Source organism: Carassius carassius, chromosome 30, assembly GCF_963082965.1.
Source record: "Carassius carassius chromosome 30, fCarCar2.1, whole genome shotgun sequence".
In the NCBI taxonomy this organism is placed as follows: Eukaryota; Metazoa; Chordata; class Actinopteri; order Cypriniformes; family Cyprinidae; genus Carassius; species Carassius carassius.
This window is the reverse complement of record NC_081784.1, coordinates 12,709,788-12,733,459: the sequence shown is the minus strand read 5'-3', so window position 1 is coordinate 12,733,459 and position 23,672 is coordinate 12,709,788. Positions and strand designations below refer to the sequence as shown.

At 40.8% G+C, this 23,672-nt stretch overlaps 1 protein-coding gene across 9 annotated transcripts in view; it reads right to left on the bottom strand.

Annotated features, from left to right (window-relative positions):
• Window positions 1–23,672, bottom strand: part of LOC132110656 (stromal membrane-associated protein 1-like) — a 111,453-nt gene that overhangs the window by 20,144 nt on the left and 67,637 nt on the right. For all 9 annotated transcript variants that reach the window (XM_059517442.1, XM_059517443.1, XM_059517447.1 and 6 more), the window contains one exon: window positions 8,932–9,010. In XM_059517442.1, the coding sequence (XP_059373425.1) occupies window positions 8,932–9,010 (79 nt within the window). The remainder of the gene's footprint in view (window positions 1–8,931; window positions 9,011–23,672) is intronic.

Here is a 23,672-nt window from a genome sequence, read left to right as displayed (position 1 = left end):
CGTTACATGTACTTATTGTAATAACAATTAATTATGCATAATTACAAGCAAGCAACCCTAATCCAAACCCTAACCATATACGTAGTAAGTACATGTAGTTAATCCGTATTACTCAGTATTTAATGTATAATTACACTGTAACAAGGACACCTTAAAATAAAGTGTTACTGACTTTTGTAATGTTAAAGTCTTTTCTTCCGTATTGTTACATACATCCGAGTGTAAACAATTATTGAGAAAAAGAAAGTAGGAGACTTCTATGTATCGAGAAGTTCTAACTATTGGTTGTTGATTGAATGGAGGCAGATTTGAATGCAAGCGTGCCATCTACTTTATGAGTGGTGGGATTTTTGCGGATGAAATGATTGGAGAAGTCTGACGTATGTCACCAGAGAGAAGTCTGGCGTCATAAGTATATTTTTATATACATATATATACACACACATAGCACACACAAATACATTATGTAAATTTGGATGTGATTAGTGTTGTCACAGTACCAAAATTTCAGTATTCGGTACCGATACCAGTGAAAATCCACGGTTCTCGATACCAATTTCGGTACCAAAGCAAAACACAAAAATATACTAATTAAAAAAAACGCTTTTCACGAAATACTGAAGCAAAAAATTATCCTTAATTTTGTATTTTTGTAAAGCGCATTTGCAGCAGTACACAGCCATAGGCGAGACGGCTCGTTCGCTCATTGGCTTGTTCTGCGGCAACTGCACAGCCTATCAAGCGCGGGCTGATGCAACATCAGACCAATAAGGGCGCCTCGCGCCCTTCTTGCCACTTCCCGCCGAAACAGGTGTGGCCCAACCTATAAAAGGAGCTCGAAAAGGCTGACTCACCTGATTTATTTCATCGCCGAAGCGAACCAGAGTGAATCGTGCGCACGGCAGAGAACGCAGTACTCGTTCGCTCTTCTAGAGAGAACCGAGGTTACGTTTAGTAACCGAGTACGTTCTCTTACGAGAGCTCTCTTGTACTGCGTCTTAGCTAAGACGCTACAGGAACCCAATGCAAAACGCCGTGCGCGCAGGGATCACACACCAATAAACCTGAAGCAACGCCCAGGATTTACAGTGCACAGTCACCTGAGGGACTCACAGAGAGTCCAGGACAGAAAAGGGGGAAAGCCCTCCGTCCCATATCTAGCAGCATCCGTAGATGCGGCAATATGACATCACACAGCCGAGGCAAAGCCTGACCAATGTGGCAATGCGGGTCTTACGCAATACTGCCCATATAACAGTCGGCAGCGCATAGCGCTCATGAACTCAGAATTCCCCTCAGGGCCCTGATTCGACTATACCGACAGCAGCCTTGCTTGCAAGGCGGGAACCTCCAGGTTATAGAACCCGATAAATGTAGACGGCGAGGCCCAACCTGCCGCCATACATATATCCTGCAAGGAGATCCTAGTAGACCACGCCCACGACGAGGCGACGCCTCTTGTGGAGTGTGCTCTGACGCCCAACGGGCACTGAAGGCCCCTGGAAGCGTAAGCTAACGCTATGGCGTCAACTATCCATCTGGATAGAGTCTGTCTCGAAACAGCCATTCCCTTGGAAAGTCCACCGAACGAGACAAACAGCTGCTCCGTCTGCCGAAAGGCAGCAGAGCGAGACACAAAAGCTCTTAAAACCCTGACAGGGCAAAGAAGACTCGAGTCTCTATCCTCTCCTGACACCGGCAGGGCAGACAGGGCAATAACCTGAGCCCGAAACGGCGTGTTGAGGGATTTCGGCACATAACCGTGCCTAGGTTTGAGTATGACCCTTGAGACATTAGGCCCAAACTCCAAGCACGACTGGCTCACCGAGAGCGCGTGCAAATCACCCACACGCTTCACCGAAGCGAGAGCCAACAAGAATACTGTCTTGAACGACAGATGCTGAAGGCTAAGTGATTGGATAGGCTCAAAAGGGGGACCCTTCATGGCCTCCAAAACCGCCGCGAGGTCCCACATAGGGACTGACGGAGGTCTGGGAGGATTCAGCCTCCTAGCTCCTCTGAGGAACCGAATGACCAAATCATTCCTTCAAATTGACTGACAGAGCGCTGTTTCAGAAAACGCTGTGATGGCCGCCACATAAACTTTGAGCGTGGATGGGGCTCTGCCCTTATCCAACAGCTCCTGTAGGAAGGAGAGAACCTCCGTCACCTCACAACTAAGGGGTGAATATCCTCGAGCTGTGCACCAGCTGGAGAACACCGACCATTTCGAGGCATACAGACGTCGTGTCGACGGAGCTCTAGCCTGAGTGATGGTATTCAGCACTCCCACTGTGAGATCAGCGGGTAACCGTTGAGCGCCCACACATGGAGGGACCACAACTCCGGTTGAGGGTGCCAAATCGAGCCCCTGGCCTGCGAGAGGAGGTCCCTCCTCAACGGTACTGGCCACGGGGCGACATCTGCTAACTGCATCGAATCTGGGAACCATGGTTGGTTCTTCCAAAGAGGTGCTACAAGCAGTATTGAACATCTCGTTTCTCTCACCCGTTCTATCACCTGCGGAAGGAAGGAGACGGGAGGGAAAGCATAAAGCGGGCAGCACGGCCATTCCCGTGACAGCGCGCTTTCGTTCCTTGAAAAGAACGCAGGGCAGTGAGCGTTTTCGTGGGACGCGAAGAGGTCCACCTCCGCCCTGCCAAATCTCTCCCACAACAGCCGGACTGTTTGCGGGTGTAGAAACCATTCGCCCGCAGGAACATTGCCTCTGGACAGCCTGACTGGACCCAGATTCTGTAGCCCAGGCACATGCACTGCCCTCAGCGAACACACGTCGCGCTGAGCCCAAACCAGGAGGCGTTCCGCTAGCCTGTACAGGTTTCAGGACCCGAGACCGCCCTGGCGATTTATGTAGGACACCACAGACATGTTGCCCGAATGGACTAAGACGTGGTGATCCTTGATTTGGGGACAAAAGCGCATCAGCGCGTTCTCCACTGCCAGCATTTCCAGACAGTTGATATGATGGAGCTTTTCCCGTTCTGACCATAGGGCAAAGGACGGTCTGCCCTCGAGCAGCGCTCCCCATCCCGAAGTGGAGGCGTCCGTCGACACCATCTTCACATTCGGGGAAGTCCCCAGGCTTACACCTGATCGGTACCAGCCGTTCGCTGTCCAAGGTGCCAGAGCTGTGACACAGCTCTGATTGACCTTGAGATGCAGCCGGCCAGACGCCCACGCTCTGCGTGGCACCCGCGTCTTCAGCCAGAACTGCAGGGGGCGCATGCGGAGCAGGCCCAGCTGCAGAGCTGGAGATGCTGAGGCCATGAGGCCCAGCATCTTCTGACAGTGTTTGAGCGACACGGTTGCGCCGCAGCGGAAAGAACTCGCTGCACGCTGAATGCCCATCACGCGCTGTGGTGACAGCCGCGCCGTCATGGAACACGAGTTCAGAACTATACCTAGAAACAGAATCGTCTGACTGGGGTTCAGCGAACTCTTCTCCCAATTGACACTGAGGCCGAGCTTCTCGAGGTGATCGAGTAAAACGGCCCTGTGGTCCACGAGCTCCGCTCGTGATCGGGCCAGAACCAGTCAGTAGTCCAAATAATCCAGCACTCGCATGCCTCTGAGTCTGAGAGGAGCGAGCGCTGCATCCATGCACCTCGTAAACGTACGAGGAGCCACAGAGGACTGTAAACTGGTATGCCTGGCCCTCGAAGGCGAATCTCAAATATCGCCTGTGGTTTGACGCTATCTGTATTTGAAAATACGCGTCCCTCAGATCTATTGACATGAACCAGTCCCCTCTGCGAATCTGCACGAGGAGTTTCCTGGTGGTAAGCATTTTGAAACTGGGTTTCATCAATGCCTTGTTCAGCTGTCTTAGATCCAGCATGGGCCTGAGACCCCCGTCTCTCTTGGGCACCAGAAAGTATCTGCAGTACAGCCCCCCCTCGCTTTGAGCTTGAGCTTTTGCTCAACAGTTTTGATATTTCGGCCCGAAGTATGTGTGCTACTTCTTTTTTGACTGTAGTTTCGACGCGCTGAAAAGCGCGGAGGGCATCAAAAAAACTGTAGCAAGTAGCCTCCCTTAATAATGCCTAGCACCCAATCCGAAACCCCTGGAAGCGCTGACCATGCATTTGCATGAATGGCTAAGGGCTGGATGCGAAGCGCGCTCCGTTGACCGGGCAACGGCGGCGCTCGGGTGTGCTGCGCATTTGAGGCGGGGAGCGCGCTGATCACAGCGGGCAGATCACTCCTCCTCGACCCCGTCCCGGCGCTTACCGACTGGGGGAAGGCTGAGCAGGTCCCGTCGGACTCGATATGTCTGCGAGTAACTGTGGGCTGCATATGTGCACATTTACCACTTTCAACTCGCTGTCTGCCTGTGCAGAGCGTACGTGCACGGGCCTCGTTTTTACAGAAGCCACGCGCCGTATGTGACATAGTGTATGTGGGCACTGGGGAGTGGGCACGTTTACTATGCGGCGCGCTCGACCGATCTGTGTCGATCTTATGTGCGCGAGCCCTGTGTGCAGGGCTGTGCTTACATGTGGAGATGGGCACTGAGGAGTGGGCATCGTCACTGCATTTATAGCACCATCGGCCGTGGCCGGGCGAGCGTGCACGGGTTTTGTTTTTACAGAAACCACATGACGCGTGTGACATAGTAATTGTGGGCACTGAGGGGTGGGCACGCTTACTATGCAGTGTGCGCGATCGACCTGAGTCGCTTTTATGGGCGCAGGCCCTGTGTGCAGGGCTGTGCTTACATGTGGAGATGGGCACTGAGGAGTGGGCATCGTCACTACATTTATAGCACCATCGGCCGTGGCCGGACGAACATGCACAGGTTTCGTTTTTACAGAAACCACATGACGCGTGTGACATAGTGATTGTGGGCACTGAGGAGTGGGCACGTCTACTATGTAGTGCGCGTGATCGACTTGAGTCGCTTTTATGGGTGCGAGCCCTGTGTGAAGGGCTGTGCTTACATGTGGAGATGGCCACTGAGCAGTGGGCATCGTCACTACATTTATAGCACCATCGGCCGTGGCCGGGACACCAGAAATTACACCTTTTTCGGGAAATATCTGGGTAGCCGTGATAACAGTTTTTGTTATCAAACAAAGGGACAAAGGTGCGTCGCTATCGCCTGTTCCACCGGCGGAAGTGACTGGTAGTTCCTGTTTTTAGCTTCATCAGTGTGGAGAATGCTAGTGAGACAGACGAACGAGTTCGCGCTGAATATGGAGCGTTCCAAGCCTTCGCCACCTCTTCGTGAAGCTCAGGAAGAAATGAGGCGGGCTTTGAGAAGTACGCTCATCCTAAGGGAAATACCATCCAGCCGGGAACGAGAGGGGGGGCGCTGGTGCAGACCACTCGCGGCCAAGACTCATCGCGGCCAACACGAGCATTCGCCCCGCTCCTTCTCGATGTCAGCTCGTCTGCTGGGCTTCTGAGCAGAAGGCGCGAGATCCTCGGAGCTCGCCCAGCACTCACTGCCCGAAGCTAGCAGAGAGCACGTGTCCTCTTCCCCCGACGCGGCCCTGAGATCGACTTCCTCGGACGACGCGCCGGCAAACAGCGGGCGCTGCCCACCGGGAAGCGATGCAAGGGGGGCCGGTGAAGCAGGGCGAACCGGCGAGCTCGGTTGAGCTGAAGACGGTTCCGGAATCCGCTGGAAGCGATGCTTTTACGGCGCCTCAGCGCAGCGGAGAATGCAGGCTCAGAGAAAAAGGCCAGGCGAGTCCTCAGAGTCACCATGGCAACAGCTCGCAGTGGGGGCATCCGCCGTCAGCGAGCGCGAGCGCTGCATGATCTTCACCCAGGCAGGAGACACAGATGACGTACCGGTCTCCCTCGCTGAGTGGGGCTCTGACGAGCCACAGGAAGGCATCTTAAAAAAGACGCGAGCTCTTTCACGAGTTTGTGTCGCAGGGCGAACACACACACACATAAAGAACAGCTGGATATAACAGAATTGAAAGGATATAGGCGCCGGATAGCGCAGCAGGAACGGCAGTGGAAGGCAGCGATGCCAGCAGCTACAGAATGGCTCGTCCTGCTGATATGCTTTCTCAGACGGCGCTTGCTTCCTCCGTGATCCAGCGATGCGTGAGCTTCGCTGAAGAGATGAAAAATCAGGTGAGTCAGCCTTTTCGAGCTCCTTTTATAGGTTGGGCCACACCTGTTTCGGCGGGAAGTGGCAAGAAGGGCGCGAGGCGCCCTTATTGGTCTGATCAGCCCGCGCTTGATAGGCTGTGCAGTTGCTGCAGAACAAGCCAATGAGCGAACGAGCCGTCTCGCCTATGGCTGTGTACTGCTGCAAATGCGCTTTACAAAAATACAAAATTAAGGATAATTTTTTTTTCAGTATTTCGTGAAAAGAGACTTTCCCCGTAGCGTCTTAGCTAAGACGCAGTATGAGAGAGCTCTCGTAAGAGAACTAAAAACTAAATAAATTTAAAAAAAAACAATGCCATTCTTTCTACTTATTTACAATTGTGTTTAAAGTTTTTCTACAAGTAATATAATTATGAAAAACAGTAAACAAGTTTCACCCAAATTTAATTTGTCTTTTAATTAATGAAATTTAAACACATTTTATTTTTTGGTAAATAAAGGGGATTTGCTATTAAAATTAAAACATGGAAGAAATAGTGTGTGATTTATTTCTTTAAAAAATAAAGTTTTATAAATTTTTTCAACAGTAGTAGCAGTATCACATACATTCTACTAAATAATAGTAATATTTCTAGTACAATGCCTTTATGTAAAAATGAACTTTTATTTTGATGGGTTTCCGTGAATACCTTTAAATTGACACTGGTTTTACTCACATGAAACGGTAAAATGCTTGTGAAGTGATTTATGTATTTATGTCCTCATTGAGACGGCAGATGCTGAAATTACTGCAAGTGTCATGCGCTTCAGTCTATGTAGTAAACAAACCCACACATCTCTGCAATTCATTCATTCACACAGAGACGCGCGAAACATGCAGGATTCATATTTCAACCAACTTTTGCAACTTAACATTTACAGATACTGGTCCATATGGAGATTTGATTGGATAAATTTATACTAACTTTGACAAATTCCGTGACTGTTCATATTAAAATGTACGTTTCATTTTGAGTTTCCGTCCGCTGTATTGCGTCATGAACCGGGTTTACCGGGTACTCGGTACCACCGGTACTTAAAGAAACCTGGTACCGTGAAATTTAATTTTTTTTTAGTACCGACTTGGTACGGAAGTACCGGGTCTTTTGACAACACTATATGTGATTAATCACGATTAATCGATTCGACAGCAATGAATAATACTAGATCTAAACCATTCTAAAATGAATCTCCTGAGATGGATGTTAACAAAAGGTGTAAACAGAGCCAAATACACATTTAATACAGACAGAATGCAAATGTATTGATATAGTGCTGATTAATTGTGATTCATTTGACTAAAATCAAGCATATGATGCAAGCAATTTGATACATTTTTTATCAACAGCCACACTGACAGAAAGAGAGAGACAAAATGTCTATTGTCTGAACACAGTGCTGGAGCCTGTTGCTGGCATGGAAGAGTGGGAAAAGATGCTGGGGCCTTGAGCAAAAACACATCAATAAGATGCATGTCTCAGTTTCAACACCATCATCTCCAGCCTCTGTTCATCAGCACTGACCCCTACTGCCCCCAAGCTGAAGACGTTCATCTAAACACTCTAACCTCCTTGACTAGGACACACACATTTGTGGAAATGTATATATTCTCGCCCACTCTCCGTCTCTCTCACTCATCATAATGGACAACTTTAGCAGATCGAGATTGAGAGAGTGAGAAATATCGAATGAGAGAGAGAGAGAGAGAGAGAGAGAGAAAGTGAGTGAGAGGGTGATAAAAACAAGTCAGAGCGACAATGGAAAGCTCCAGGGCAGCAAACAGAAACTTTAATTTCCCAGAAAGTAATATAACATCAGTTGTGTTTGGTCATCTCAAGGGCTCGAGTTGCTGGCCTGATCAATACCGCCAGGACTAAACTAGCAGTGTGCTTCCCTGAACCTTCATCTAGACAGTAATAACAGTCAGTGTGTTCCACTATCCAAGCCTTAAAACAGACTTTAAAACATGTCGCTTAAGTGTACAGCAACACGTTGTCTTGTAACTGTTCCTTGAGTACTTGCTGACCTAATAATAAAAAATAAAAAAATAAAAAAATAAAAAAGAGATACCATTTTCTCTAGAAAAATGAAAAAAAAAAAAAACATTAAAAACAAAAGACCGATTATTTTAAATGCAACAAGTGAATTTAGGCATCACAGCTCTACAATGTACAGTATGATTGATATTCATTTTGAGTTTGATGGATCATGTGACACTGAAGACTGGAGTAATGGCCAGTAACAGCTTTTCCATCACATGTCATTTAAATGTCATTTAAAATGTAAAATTACATTTAAAAATATTATTTTAAACAGAAAATGGTTGTTTTAATTTAAATAATATTTCACAAAATTTCTACTTTTACTATATTTCGCTATATTACTATTTTACTATATTATACTATATTCTTAAAAACACTGATGAACATTTATGTGCTGAATCCGCAAACCTTCAGAGTACATCTACGTTCATTTGTTTTTGTATTCACCATTATCACATTGCCCTGCTGTTGGTCATAAATATGGTGGATGAGTGGAAAGGTCTGAAACAGATGAATGTATCACACATCACTACATAAATATAAACTCTGTAAGATTGATTTGTCTGTAAAATCCCATTAGATTAGTCAATGACACATGTTAAGTGCATAAATTGGTCTTCCATTTCACTACCTCCCACCACTTAAATTTTTTTTTTGTGTGTAAAATGACCTTGAAGTCTTTTTGTTCCAGCCTATCTTAGATATATCAGATTCCCTGATCAGCAATGAGATGAGTAATCAATTAATCATGTCTTACCAAGGCCTAACAGGTCGATGGCGGGCTCTGCAATCTTCTTAGGACTGATTCTGGAATCTGTCTGGTTGTCCTCTCTTTTCTAAGATGAAGGGAGACAAAAAAAAGGGAGTGTTAGCGAGAAGATTTTTTGGGATCACAATTACAAAAGTGACATCAGCCTAATAGGCCACCAGTTGTTGTTCTGATTCGAATGTTGTTCTTCACAAAAAAACAGCCTTCAGATGCTATGTATACACGGCTTCTGTGTTTTAACTTTGCTAGTTAGGCACTCTGCAAATTGTATGAATAGATAATGCAATGCGGTGCCAAAATAGCTCACTCGCTCTATTTGTTCATTGCCTGACTGATGCCCGACTGCACCTCACAGGTGTCGACTGACCATGCCACTTTGGAAATTCAGTTCAAAGGCGCTTTTGAGGCCTGTGATTTGTGATGGGAAGAAAGAGGCATCTCGGGCTGAGAAGACTAACTGTAATCCGGTCTGAACGGCCAATCGATGGGCTCTGGGTTAAAGCCTGGATCAAAGCCAGACGGAGGCCTTTCAAAACCTCATTCTAAACCAACCACCCTCAAATATATACACAAATACACAAGCAAACTCAACAGGACAGAATTGGGTTGCGTTTTTCTTGAGGGAGTGGCAAAAGACTGGGAAGACAAAAGGGCAAAACACGTCAGAACAGACACAAACCCAGCCAGACTGTGCTGTCAAATCTGAATAAAACCACCAGTGTCTGACATCTGCCTTATTAGCACAATAAAAGAGAATGATAAATGCGAATTTGTCTAGATGTGTCACTTAACGTCATCATTGCGCAATTGTTTTTGGCAAAAGATTGAATTTGAGTGATTGAAAAACGGGACAGAGCCAACACAAGCACTCTAATGAGCATCTGCAGGCAAGGCTTGTGGTGAAGTGTTGAGCCAGGTGCATCGTGGGTAGAGGATTAAATGGGAAAAATAAATTTGCTGTTCTCCAGCGAGCTTGAGATTCGGATCCATTTAGCTGTGGGGTAAAGAAAAAAAAAATGGTTGCCTAATGAAAAAACACTTTTTCTGATTCCAAAGTCATCAAAAGCAGTTTCTAATGAGAAATTACATCGATCGTTCTTAATTTTACAAGCTCCTGAATTATGAAAGCTATCAGAAGTGTGTTTTATACATCACTAGGTCCTGAGCTCTTGAGAGAAAGTTGTAAATTGAATTAAAGTGAATTGAATCTTAATCTTTTAGCGATGAAAAGCTTATCCAGCCTTGCATGTCAGCTTCTGAATACAAGGTCAAGTCTTTTTAACTTGTGACCTTTTTTATTGTAGTACACAAGCAGAGAGGCACATAGGAAGGAATGTGATGTACAGCTGCCCTTCACAAAAAAAACAAAAAAAAGAAATAAAAAAAAATACAGCACTATGATTGAAAACCGTAATATTAAAACGGTTGGGTTTGGTTGAATTATGTATGAATTGAGGGCTTAGGTGCTCTACCATTTGTTAACTTTGACAGACGCACACTTTGACAGACGACTTTGAAGGTGAAATCCTTCAAGAATGTATTTTCTACTTCAGGTGACGGAAACACAGGCTAAGACAAGCAAACAAAACATTCACAAGACAGATACACTGAAATACAAAAGGCTTACGGCACACATCACACCTTGTAAAGCAGGGATAGTCAACTTTGGGAAGATCTGGGGCAACACAGCAAGGGTCTCTTTAGCCTCAAGGGACAAATTTAATTTTTTAATCTTAATGAGGTGCGCAGGCCAAAAAGCTATTTTTGCCCCAAAATTAATTATGTAACCACAAAACATCACAGATAAATTTACAAAAAAGTATTAAATACTGTTATAATACTGAACAGTAATTTAAATATAAAAATATAACAATGAAAATAAAAGCTAATATTAATATAATATAAATTAATACATGAAATTAAACATCAAAATGTCACTTTTGATAAAAGTATCTGCTAAGTGATTAAATGTAAATGTAATATATAAATAATACTAACATAACACTGAAGACTACAGTTTTCTGCTTTTTCTTCACACTATGCTTTTATTTATGCATAGTTAATCATTACTTCTAAACTCCTCCAACAACTCTTCCGGTCCATCTCATCCTCTCTCTCTCAGCCTTTCCTAACTGCCTCCATCACTCTCGAAAGCCGTTCAGTGAACGGGTGTGAAATAGCTTGAACTGTCTCTGGGGCCTCTCCAATCAAGGTCATTTCTAATTCATGGATCCCTCCCTTTGATGGAAGAATAATTCCATTTGGGTCACATTCCCTCACACGCAACACACCCGTGCCATGCAAACAGCATCAGAGGGAGATGCTCATGTGAACGCCGCTCAGGCACTATGAACAGGGACTCCTTCTACACTTTGCTCTGGACTGATGCAAAGCTGAATGTACTTGGCTGGGCACTCACAACTTGTATTGCAGCTATGAATATTGGAGAGGGGGATATGAGTCTGTAACCTATTTTGCATTCATAGACTGTTATGTAATTTTTGTAGATGCTGAAAGACCAAGAAATGATCAATGTGTTTTTTCAAACCGTGTGCAGGTGATTATCGAGGAGGAAGACATGTAAAATATTCAAACCAAATTGAGCTGAACACAACCAACATAGAAAAATATAGTGAAATGGGAGAAAAATAAATAACTATATAAATAAGTAAAATAAAAAAGTGAATGAGCAAAGCAGAGAAAAATACTTAATGCGAAGTCAAATAAAAGTAAAAGAAAATACAAATAAAGAAAAAGAAATGTCAAATAAACATTTCAATCAATATTCAAAGACAGCCTTTAGGTTAAAGAAAAAAACGAATTTACCATAACCATAGTTCTGCCAAAAAAACAGTTACTATTATAATGTACATAAAAAATGGCAACTTTTTATTGACCACTACTGAAACCACTTTAAAATAAACAAAATCCTAATCAATTTATAGTTTTACAATAATTATAATTATTTACTATAAATAGGCTTAGCTATTATCAATAACTAAGAACAGAAACAATGGTTTAAATGGCACAATATTGCAAAGGATCCAACAAAATGGACAAGACACCGAACAATACAGCACAGTCCTGTCAACAAAATACCGACATAGTGTTTTCTTGTCTGTGAAATATAAAAGAAAAAACATTAAGTAACAAACTGTAGATTACAAATGATTAGAAGATCATTATCAGAAGATTGGAAGAATGATTAGGAGATTAAATAAAAAAGCAATATGGAGAGAAGGGTAGCCTGTATCTTGAGGAATGGAAGAGATGCTGTTCTTCTGCAGCACAGAAATAATGATAGTGGAAGGAAGCTCTCTGCTGAAAGTACAGTGAGTTCTTGAACTCATGAGTGGGCACATGCCACTTCCTGTAGCACAGTTCCTTTACAAACTCTGAGACCAGGACAAAGCCCTCACTCCACAGAGCCCAGAGCAGGGCTATTAATTATTAGTGAAAACACAGCGTGAAACAGAAAGACAGGTGAGGGAAAAATACCAGAAGTGCTTTGAAGGTTTGTTAGACCAGTTCCCATTGCTGCACACAATAACTAACAATGAGGCTCTGTACTGATACAATGCAAACCTATTTAATATTTTACAACAACTAGTGCCAAACTTCTAATCTGACTGACCGAGCAGCGTTACGGGCTTTAGTCGCCAAAAACGAAAGGTGGATGTAATAAATTAAACCCCTGTTACAGAACATGATAAGCAGTCAAACTCATTCAGTTTCCAGTAATTAAAGCAGCATTAACCACAGCCAGCGGTTAATGGAAGCATGGCAGCATCTGCCAGTGGATGCACAGAATGAAGAGACTCAGGCCTGTGCCATGGGGGGAGAAAACAAGACTGGGTTATCATTTAATATGCTTATCATCAATTATAGTTCATCATTGTGCTTATCAGGGATCTAAACTGGGGTGGCCTGAGGAGTCTTTGGCTCGTAATCAGCACAGGCACTTACATCACTGATTACTTTATTCAAATTCCACTTTAATCAGCTGTTAATCCACACGCTCTCTCTGAGTCCGGACTTCCTGCGGCACAAGGGCAGCGCTGCAGCTCAATGCAGCTGACGCCTGAAAACTCTGAGATACAGGACGAATGACAGACTGATGGCCAGGCCCATACTGAACCTGGGGACATTTTCTGCTTTTTCTGCATAGATTTTTCAGAACACTGTTGCATGTTTTAAACATCTGAGCTATATACTGGGAGCAACGTGACTTTTCTCTCTCTCTCTCTCTCACACACACACACACACTTGTGGTTTATGGGGATTCTCCATAGACATAATGGTTTTTATACTGTACAAACTGTATTTCCTATCGCCCTACATCAACACCTAAATCTACCCCTTACAGAAAACTACTAGCAATTTTTTAATTTTTACATGTTTTAAAAACATGTTTTTTAAGCCTTTTGTTTTATGGGGACAAAGGAAGTGTCCTCATAAACCATGCTTACGTTGTATTACCCATTTCGTTATAAACATTTGTGTCCTCATAAACCATATATAGCAGTACTCACACACCCAAAACATATAGTTGTAATAATTTTTGTTTGTTTGTTTGTATTTAAATGTATTCTAGTTTTTGCATCACATCACAATTAAAAATAACATTTTAAATATTTTTTTTTTCTTTGAATTATTTTTAGTGGTTGAACACTAACTAAAAGACACTCAAGCGAGTTAACTCGCAGCATATGACTGGATAGTTTTTTTTATTTTATTTTTTATTTATACTGTCAGTCTACTGCTAATATCTTGCAGTGTTATTTTTTCTCGCCATACACATTCAGAAATGTTGGTCAGTAATATATTTTTTTTAATGAACATATTTAAAAAAGTTATTTTAAAATTTGGTAAAATACATTTTCTTATTAAAATAATTTTCAGTTATTCTAAATTATAATCATATTTCACGTTTACTGTATTTTTGATCAAACAAACAACACAACAGTAGTGTATTTTCAGCACAAAATGTCGACATGGTGCACATTTTTTTGTCTTGTCTTCTTTAACACTGACAAAGGTACTTGTTTGTCAACAAAGACAAGATGAAAAAGGCACATCATAACAATAATTATCAGATTTTAATTAGAAATTTTATGTTGACAAAAACAGAAAGGACTGGAAAATATCACATAAAAATAACACTGAAAAATAAAAACAAATTATATAGAACTACACAAACATTTTTATGTGTCGTTTTGTTAACTACATTAACTAGCCAAAATATAAAATAAATGAATCCGTAAGAGGCAGGGAGTGTGTAGAATTTTGTGAATGACTAGTATTACAATGTAAATTGTGGGCCTGCTGAAGGCCTGAAGCGATGGAAAAGAGATGAAGACAAAAAGATGAAGAAAACAGAGCTTGTTTATGTGCTGCAAGCCCATGCAATGTCTTGCATATGTTTGGATGTGTGAGTGTGCATTTTTAATCATTTCACAGTAAACATGGCCACTGTAATCTGTTTTATGTATGTGATGGGTGGTGGTTATTTTCCAGTCAAAAGCCTTTGTTAGCATTAGATGGGATGGACAGGCATGAAAATTAAACAGATCAACAATAGACGTGTGGCTAGGGAGAGGGAACGCTGGTGCAAGGGCTCACTTCTGTGAATGATGCACTGCAGGGGGTTCTGGGCCGAGCTTCTGGCCCATCACAAACTGTCAACGCACTGCGCTGATACTTCCACGCTTGCCTGTCTACATACACACACATCCACCATGTTCCTTCCTAGACACTGCTTTTGTGAAAGCTACAGAAATGTACTTTGAGGGGTCAAAATCCTCAGTTGCCAGACAGAAACATTTTATTTATTTATTTTTTATGTGGCAGCTGCACTTAATTAAATTGACGGTCGGGCAAGAAGAGGAAGGTGGTGGTGAAAAAGTAACGGAGCACAAACATTAAGTGCTATGATGGAGGAAAGCAGTGGAACAAGATATGTTTGTCTCTGTATTAAAAACTGTATAATTACAGCAGATGTTGCATTAACCATAAGTTTTCTGCCATTTACCGAAGTTTAAAAACATTGACCGAAAATTGCATTAGCTATTCTGACAAATATAAAATCAGGTAACTAGTCTATTGCATTTTCTTATTTTAGAAAGAAAAAGACAGTAAAGGAAGCTAATAGGGGCAAGAACTGAAGAAAAAAGGACAAAAATGTGTGCTCCAACAAAAATAAATGTGAGTGAGGATTTGGGGAGAGAAATAAGAAATTCTTAGTGTAATTATATTGTTCAATAAATCAGGTAACCATATTGCAAAACTGGGAGAGTTTTGGTAATGGTGACCTCCCAAGGGACTGCAGATTCAAATTAGCCATTGGCTAAATCTGGTACAATGCATTAATTGGAAACATCTATGTTTATATTTTTTGCCGTCCCTTTCCAAACACATAAATACAAGGAAAAAGCCAAGAACCTGCAACACAGCACTTGGTAAAGCTAAAACATCTCTTTCATGTAAAGTTAACACCACAAAAACAGATTTCTAAATGAGTTTAGACGAGTCTCCAGCAAGAATTCTTGTAATGAGATAAATTTACTTGAGAAGCAACACTGCATAAAATTAAGATTTCAGTGAATGCAACTTTATTAAAGGTATATTTGGTCTTTTCGTCTGTTTTAATGCTTATACTTCACTAAAAAAAAGTGAAAAACAAATCTGACAGTGCAGTACGACAAAATACACTCGTATAACAGATACAGATTGCCCCCAAATCTTAATTTCTTTTGCAGTGTTGCTTCACAAGCAAATTCATCTTGTTTTAGGGAATTTTAAATATTTTAACTGAAATGTATTACTAAGCTACTTGTTAATAATTGAATTTTTGTAGTAAATACAATTTAAAAATACTACACAAATCTTTAACAGAACAATAATAATGTGTGATTTGAAAACCAGAAAGCTCAGCAATTAACATTTTGGGCTTTTCCAATCAATTGCCTTTGCACTCAAATTAATAAAGTCAGATTTACAGAATTGCTTGATTTTAATTTTATAAATACTTATGAACTTTGACTGTAGCCTCCATTTAATTGGTTACAGACCTAAACAAATTGATATAGACTTACTTTTTAATTGGTATAGCACAAATTACACTGCATTTATACACTATGTTTTCTAATTTAATACATTCTGAAAAGTAATTTATTCTTGTGATGACAAAGCAGAATTTTCAGCAGCCATTACCAGTCTTCAGGGATCCTTCAGAAATCATTCTAATATGCTGATTTGCTGCTAAAGAAACAGTTGCTATTATTATCAATGTTGAAAATTGTTGTGTTGCTTAATATTTCTGTGGAATCATGTTATCTTTTTTTCTGGATTCTTCTATGAATAAAAACTTCAAAAGCACAGCACTGATCTGAAATAGACGTCTTTTAAAAAAAAAAGTTTATTGTCAGTTTTGATCCATTTAATGTATTATTCCTTGCTGAAAACTATTAATCTCTTTCAAAGAATCTACCTGACCCCTAGCTTTTGAACGGTAGCGCATGTGACAGCTAGGTTAACTACCCACAGAAGAAAGTGTGGGTTCTGCATGCAGAGGCTATGACTAGTCATTTTCAATTAGTAAAAATATTCGTAGTATTGGCTATGTCAAGAACAAATGTTAACATATAAATGAAATGCCATACATCTATATAATTTTCAGGAAAATGAAAATAACAATGGAGCATGACAGAAAATTTACAACCCAGTCCGTCAAAGTGACGGATGATGATTATTTGCCATTCATCCTCTGAATTACACGCGCGTGTGTGCGTGTGTGTGTGTGCGTGTGTGTGTGTGTGTGTGTGTATGTGTATGTGTTATCACGGCCCTCCTGCTGTGTGATCTTATTCTCTAAAGGTTGCCTACAACCTCATCTTCCCAGAAGACCCCCAGTCCTCGCTCTCTCCCTCACCTTTTTATCACTCTGGCCTTTATATCAGCTAATGTGAATTCTGAATTGATGGGCTGAGATATTGAGGTTAATGATGATGCCCTCACTAAAGTATATATGAAGCTCAGTGAGGGCTGTCTGAACCCCCAGAGCCACTTCACTCACACCTCAAGCCTCAAGTCAATATGGTGGTTAGGCCTCAATCTCGACACGGACACACACACACACACACACACACACACACACACACACACACAAACACTCGTAGTGTGGGAGTTACAGTCTCTCCACTATAGGCTTCTAACCACAGAGTAATTTTCACGCCTACTGGATCCTCCCGCTTTCCAAATTGTTTTTGCAAAGGTCAAATACAATGTTCAGCTCGCAGGGTCTGACGATGTAAATGGGGAAGACGTGGAGGAGGGGGATGGGGAGAAAAACCCTTCGGCCATAGATTAGAGACTAAAGCTGTAGTGGTGCTCTGAAAACTGTTTTTCTTCTTTTTTTTTCCTCCCACACAATGAAACAATGCCACATAGAATCAAAGCATCCATAACTTTTCAGCAAGTTCATTAATAATAAAAGAAATGTGAATCAACCGACAGCAAATTACAATTTTACAGTCTTGTATACAACCTGGATCTATAGCCACGTCAGGCACAGCAGCACAGAGAAGTCTCAAGTTCATAGAGGTGACCAAAGCAACAGGGAGAAATACAAAAACTAACAGCAATTGTTAAAGGGTTACTCCACCCCAAAATGAAAATTTTGTCTTTAATCACTTACCCCCATGTCGTACTCTTTAAAAGAGTTTGTCTTCAGAACACAATTTAAGATAAGTAGTAGTACACTGTTAGACTTTGCCGTAATTTTACAGTAACTTACCGCAAAAAAGCCCAGTAAAATACCATTTATATTATTGACGGTAAACTACTGTAATATGCACTGCATTGTGGGTATTTTGTATGAATTTTACAGTAACTTACTGTATATGGTCATTTACAGTACTTTACTGTTTACGCAAAAGCAGTAGTGCTACTGTAAATGAAGACAGACAGATTTCTATACATACAATTAAGTTGTATGCCTTTTTGTATGCAAATTGCCTTTGTAATTGTGTCCACAACTTGTATTACTCATAGGGCTATATGCATATTGTATTAATGTTTTAGGCCTATTAAAATGTCATATGATAATGTTTTATAGTTTTTTCCGTCTTGTTCTGCAGATGAAAATCATAAAATTATTCTCATTTCACACACTGGATGTTAATTTTAATAGTAGCATTTTCTCCAATAAAAAACAACAACAACAACAACAACAACAATAATAATAATGATAATAATAATAAACGGAGCAGAAACAATAGGGTCCTCTCACCATCGGTGCTCGGGCCCTAATAATAATAGTAATCGACAGCTGGTTCCCATACAGGCAAATTAGGCATTTTTTGTTTTATTTTCATGCCAGGTATAAGAGCACAGGTGTGGTGATATTTAAATAACAACAATAATAATAATAATAATAATAATAACTTTGCTTAGACCTCACAAATTTTAAATTGTTGCTCACGTGCAAAGCCCGCGCAACAACCTGGCAGAATGTAAACTGATGTTTGTGTGACGTGTCGAGTGCGCGCAAAACTGACGTCTGTCAGAGTGGATCGCTACTAGAAGCCAGCTGCGAGTTTTTCTGAGGTAAGTACTTTTTACTTAATAAATTTATTTTATAAGTTACTTTTACAACGTAAACCATTACCAATATCAATTAAATATAGCTAAATTTATGAAGTAAATAATACAATCTAATAGGCTATTATTAACAGGACAGTCTGAAGGAACTTTTAGTTTTCCTCAAAAACTGCAGCTTTCATATCCCATTATGTCATACAGTTGACTGACTGCTTTTAGATGGACCCAATGTAGTATTTTCACAAACAATGGTTTTCCGTATTTTCTAAGACCAGTTATGGTATATTTTACTCGTCATTTAAATGAATGCCGTTAAATGTGTGTGACGTTAGGCTATTTAAAGTAACGTTGGCGCGAATTCTCAAACGCACTCTCTCGCAGTCTCTCTTCCCCAGTCCACCGCAAGCAAGAGCACACTCAATTGATACTGAAATAATGTATTGGCGCAACAGATTTGGCAAGCGCTCCAGCTCCAGTGTATATTAGTGCTTATTTGTGTTCACTCTCTGGTGAATGGCAAATGAATCTTACAACGCATTTTGCAGCGGTGAGCATCAATGTAGCCATTCACAGACATAACGTTAGTTGTCTGGTCTCTTGAACGCAATGACCTATCAAAGGTGTTCAAGTTAGTCAGAATCTACTCACTGCTCATAACGCCATTTTAATTCAGTGCCGAATTATGCAGGCTCGCGAATCCTCTCATCAACAAAGTCTAGACACGATGTAAGAGGTTTATTGGACCGACAGCCAATTGAATGCTGCAAACTGTCTGGTTCACCATGCGATTCACTTTGCACGTGACAGAAATATGACATGTTAAAATAGTAACGCTTTTAAAGCAATGTAAAGGCAGACCAATAGATTAATTGAAAAATATTCATTGCAAAATATTTTAGATATTCTATGCTGATTATTGGTAAAACTGATTTTCTTCTCCCTTTTTTCAGTGTTGATTGTCATCTGATTGTGTAAGTGATCCCAGATCTGTGATTTAACATGTTCATATAGTCATTACCCATGAATCATTGACGAAAAATAATGTTTCTTCTTTTTCTCTTTTCCCTGTGTCAACAGGAGCTAACTACAGCCCAAAGGCTCTTTTAAGAGCCACAAGCACTGAGGATCTTTGGCTTTGTAAGTATGTTTTGACTATCAGTTCAGATGCATTAACATATTGTAATGCATAACTTAGGGCTTTACACTTACATTTCTTTTTAGGAGCACTTAGGTAATTTTTTTATTTATTTAACCTTAATAAAAATTAAATAAAAAATAAAGTAAAACCCTGCCCTCTATTTAATATTCCGTTTCACATGGAAATACTTCACAACACTGGAGAAAAGTTGTTTGCAACTTTCTGTTCACTGGGACTTTAATGAGGCTCAGAAGGGGCATGAATGCATTTAAATTTATGATAACAATATGTTATGAGATTAATGTTTTAAATAGAAGGTTTTGAATATAGAAATATTAAATGATTTAAATAACTGAAAAAATACTTTAAAAATTAAACTAAAACTGCCAGTAGGAGACAGCAAGTCACTGTCTTTGTCATTGAATGATTCATTCAGTCAGTTCGTTCAAACGGCAGATTTATTCAGGAACAAAGCAAGCGACTGTCTTTTTGAATGGGTCATTGACTCACTAGATTTGTTTGAAAACGCAGATTCATTCATAAACGAAACACCGCTGTGTAGTAGTGGGAAGTTTGGATCATTTTACTGACTCGGATATTTGAGTCTCGTTCAGCAAAATTAAAGAATCTTTTTCGAGTCATTTCGTTCATTTCAGAATAATATAAATAAAATGGCATGCAATGCAGCCAAAGCCAAATTATAAGAAACCAAAATGTTTTATTAATTGATTAGTTGTTGGGTCAATTTGTCCCTTCCGGTCAAATATTGCGAACTTTCTGCAAACAGCAACAACAGTTTTAAGTTGTCAGTGCTGGCAAATGTCCATGGTATAAGCGGGATTATCCATGGCTAGCTGTGCATTAAATGATTTAGGGTCATTTCGTTTTGGGTGGTTCTTTGCCTCCATGTCATTAAAATTGATAAATGCACAGGGCCGCTTTTAAAGATGACTACTGTATGTGTTAATATGAACATTTAAGACTTGTGTTTGTTTTTAGATTCTTTGTCAGGATCAATCCTGAAGAGGGCACAAAGTGCACTGCAAAATTCGGTAAAAGCCGAAAGACAGGTGGAACTGTACAGAGAAAAGTTGCAGCCATCAACTCCCGGGTAGCAACATTCCTGCAGAGGCTTACGGAATTTGAATGGAAGACTGCAAATTAAGTTTCTAATGCAGGGCTGGACTGGGACAAAAATTTGGCCCAGACAGGCCACCACAATCAGTCAAACACCAGTACACAATCTTTGCAGTTCCATTAAATATTTGTCCATTCATTCATACATGAATTCATGGATTCATACATGAATTCATGGATTCATACGTGCACACACATGATTCATAAATACAAACACAGGATACACAAATGCGCACAAAATTTACAAATGCACACACAAAATTTAAAAAGCACAGAAGATTCACAAATGCATACAAAATTCAGAAATGCACACAAAATTCAGAAATACACACACAATTCAGAAATGCAAACAACATTTACAAATGCGCTCAAGATTCACAAATGCACAGGACAAGATTGAGAAATGTATTTCTGATGCACACACACATATATCTTGATTTACAAACTGCTTGCGGTCTGTGAACTTCACTGCCTTTTTTTAAACAGGGAATGATCTGCAACCAATCAGATATCTCCCTTGTTTTAGCCAATCACAAGAACGCACTCCACGGGGGATTGTTTACTTATAAGCCAATCACATGAACGCGTTCACACAGCGCGATATGCCTGTGGTGCAGCATATTATAGCCTACTTATTTATGAAATTGTATGAAAATACAGATGTTTAGATTACAATTCAGGTTTATTTTTTATTATATTTTACAAAATATAAATTTAAAAATGTCTCAATACATATAGCCCAGTGACTGCAGAAAAAAGTTAACCATGGATTCATAAATTTGCAATAAGCAATTATTTCATTTTATTGAAATATTTTAATGAAAGTAAAAAAAAAATACACCTTTTTGAATATTTAAATATATCTAAATATTCTTTTGGATGCAATATAGAAGTCACTTTAATTATAATATTCGGTCCTTACATGAAGAGAGAGTCAGTGGTCCGCTGCGAGAGGAAAGTGAATCGTTCGCTGAGGAAAGTGAGTTGCTCTCTGCGTGAGGAAAGTGAGTCGTTCGCTGCATGACTCGTGAGGAAAGTGAGTCGTTCGCTGCATGACTCGTGAGGAAAGTGAATCGTTCGCTGCGTGAGGAAAGGGAGTCATTCGCTGCGAGAGGAAAGTGACTCTCCGGCTGCGGAAAGTGAGTCTCCTGCTGCGCAAAGTGGGTGTCCGGCTGCGCAAAGTGGGTCGCCGGCTGCGTGAGGTAAGTGAGTCGTTCGCTGAGGAAAGTGAGTCGTTCGCTGCGAGAGGAAAGTGACTCTCCGGCTGTGCAAAGTGGGTCGCCGGCTGCGTGAGGTAAGTGAGTAGTTCGCTGAGGAAAGTGAGTCGTTCACTGCGTGAGGAAAGTGAATCGTTCGCTGAGGAAAGTGAGTTGTTCGCTGAGGAAAGTGAGTCGTTCGCTGATTGGCTTATAAGTAAACAATCCCCCACGTGGGGTGCATTCTTGTGATTGGCTAAAACAAGGGAGATATTTGATTGGTTGCAGATCATTCCCTGTTTAAAAAAAGGCATTTGTGTGTCGAGCCAAGTCAGGGGAGTCTCAAAATTCACACACAAATGCAGTGAAGTTCACAGACCGCAAGCAGTTTGTAAATCAAGATATATGTGTGTGTGCATCAGAAATACATTTCTGAATCTTGTCCTGTGCATTTGTGAATCTTGAGCGCATTTGTAAATGTTTTTTGCATTTCTGAATTGTGTGTGTATTTCTGAATTTTGTGTGCATTTCTGAATTTTGTATGCATTTCTGAATCTTCTGTGCTTTTTTAAATTTTGTGTGTGCATTTGTGAATTTTGTGCGCATTTTTGTATCCTGTGTGTGTATTTATGAATTATGTGTGTGCATGTATGAATCCTATGTGTGCATATGTGAATGTAGTGTGTGCATTTATCTTTATTGAGACTCTTTTGGCTCCATATGCCTGTGGATCCTTTAAAAGTCTTAATGTCTTAAATTTGTTAATGAAAAGATAAGGCCTTAATCAGCATCAAAATGTCTTAAATCCAGGTTTCAAAGGTCTTAAAATGCAACCACAGAGAAGATTAACATTTTATTTGCACTTGTTGCTTTCTGAAATGTTAAATCCATGTCAATGCATTGCGTGTTATGACTGCTTAAAGTTACTGATGCATTTGAGCAATAAAGAAATGTGGGTAAATGAGAAAAAGGCAAAATGCAAAAATGTAAGTTATTAAAATTGCAATAAACCATGCAAGATATCTCAATTTAGCACTTGCATACTGACAGGCAGCACTTTGTGCACACTCATTCGAAGAGTGAGCACACAGTCTGTCAACATTCGAGCACCCATTTCAGTTCTGTGCTTTTACAGATCAAATACACATATGTATGTGTCAAAATGCATGACCTGAATAGTATTCACGTAAGCCCAGAAATTGAATAGTCCACAATCATGTCTTAAGTGAACGTAAATAATAGGGAAAAAATTGGATGCATGCAAGTAATTATTTTGGATCTGTGCATTCTGTCTTAAAGTAACAGTAGCCTATATACAGTATACTGATGCTGTTTGCCATTGCAATCAAACAACAAAAGACAAAGAGAATCACTCACTACTCTTGACCCGATAGCTTTACTATCCCCCAACAATATTGGTAACCAAATAGTCCTTTTAATTCTATGGTATGAAAAAATTAAATACTATGGAAGTCAATGGGGACCTGTTCATTTCTTAGAGACAAAACATGTAAAATTCATATCACATGTGCGGTGCTACCAAATCTGGTGCTGGTGCTACAATCTGTAGAACTTGCTGTGTGAGTGTGTTACTCCAAGGATGTAATTGTTTTGTTTTGTTTTCTTTATTTATTTATTTTCCCCTTTCTCCCTGTTTC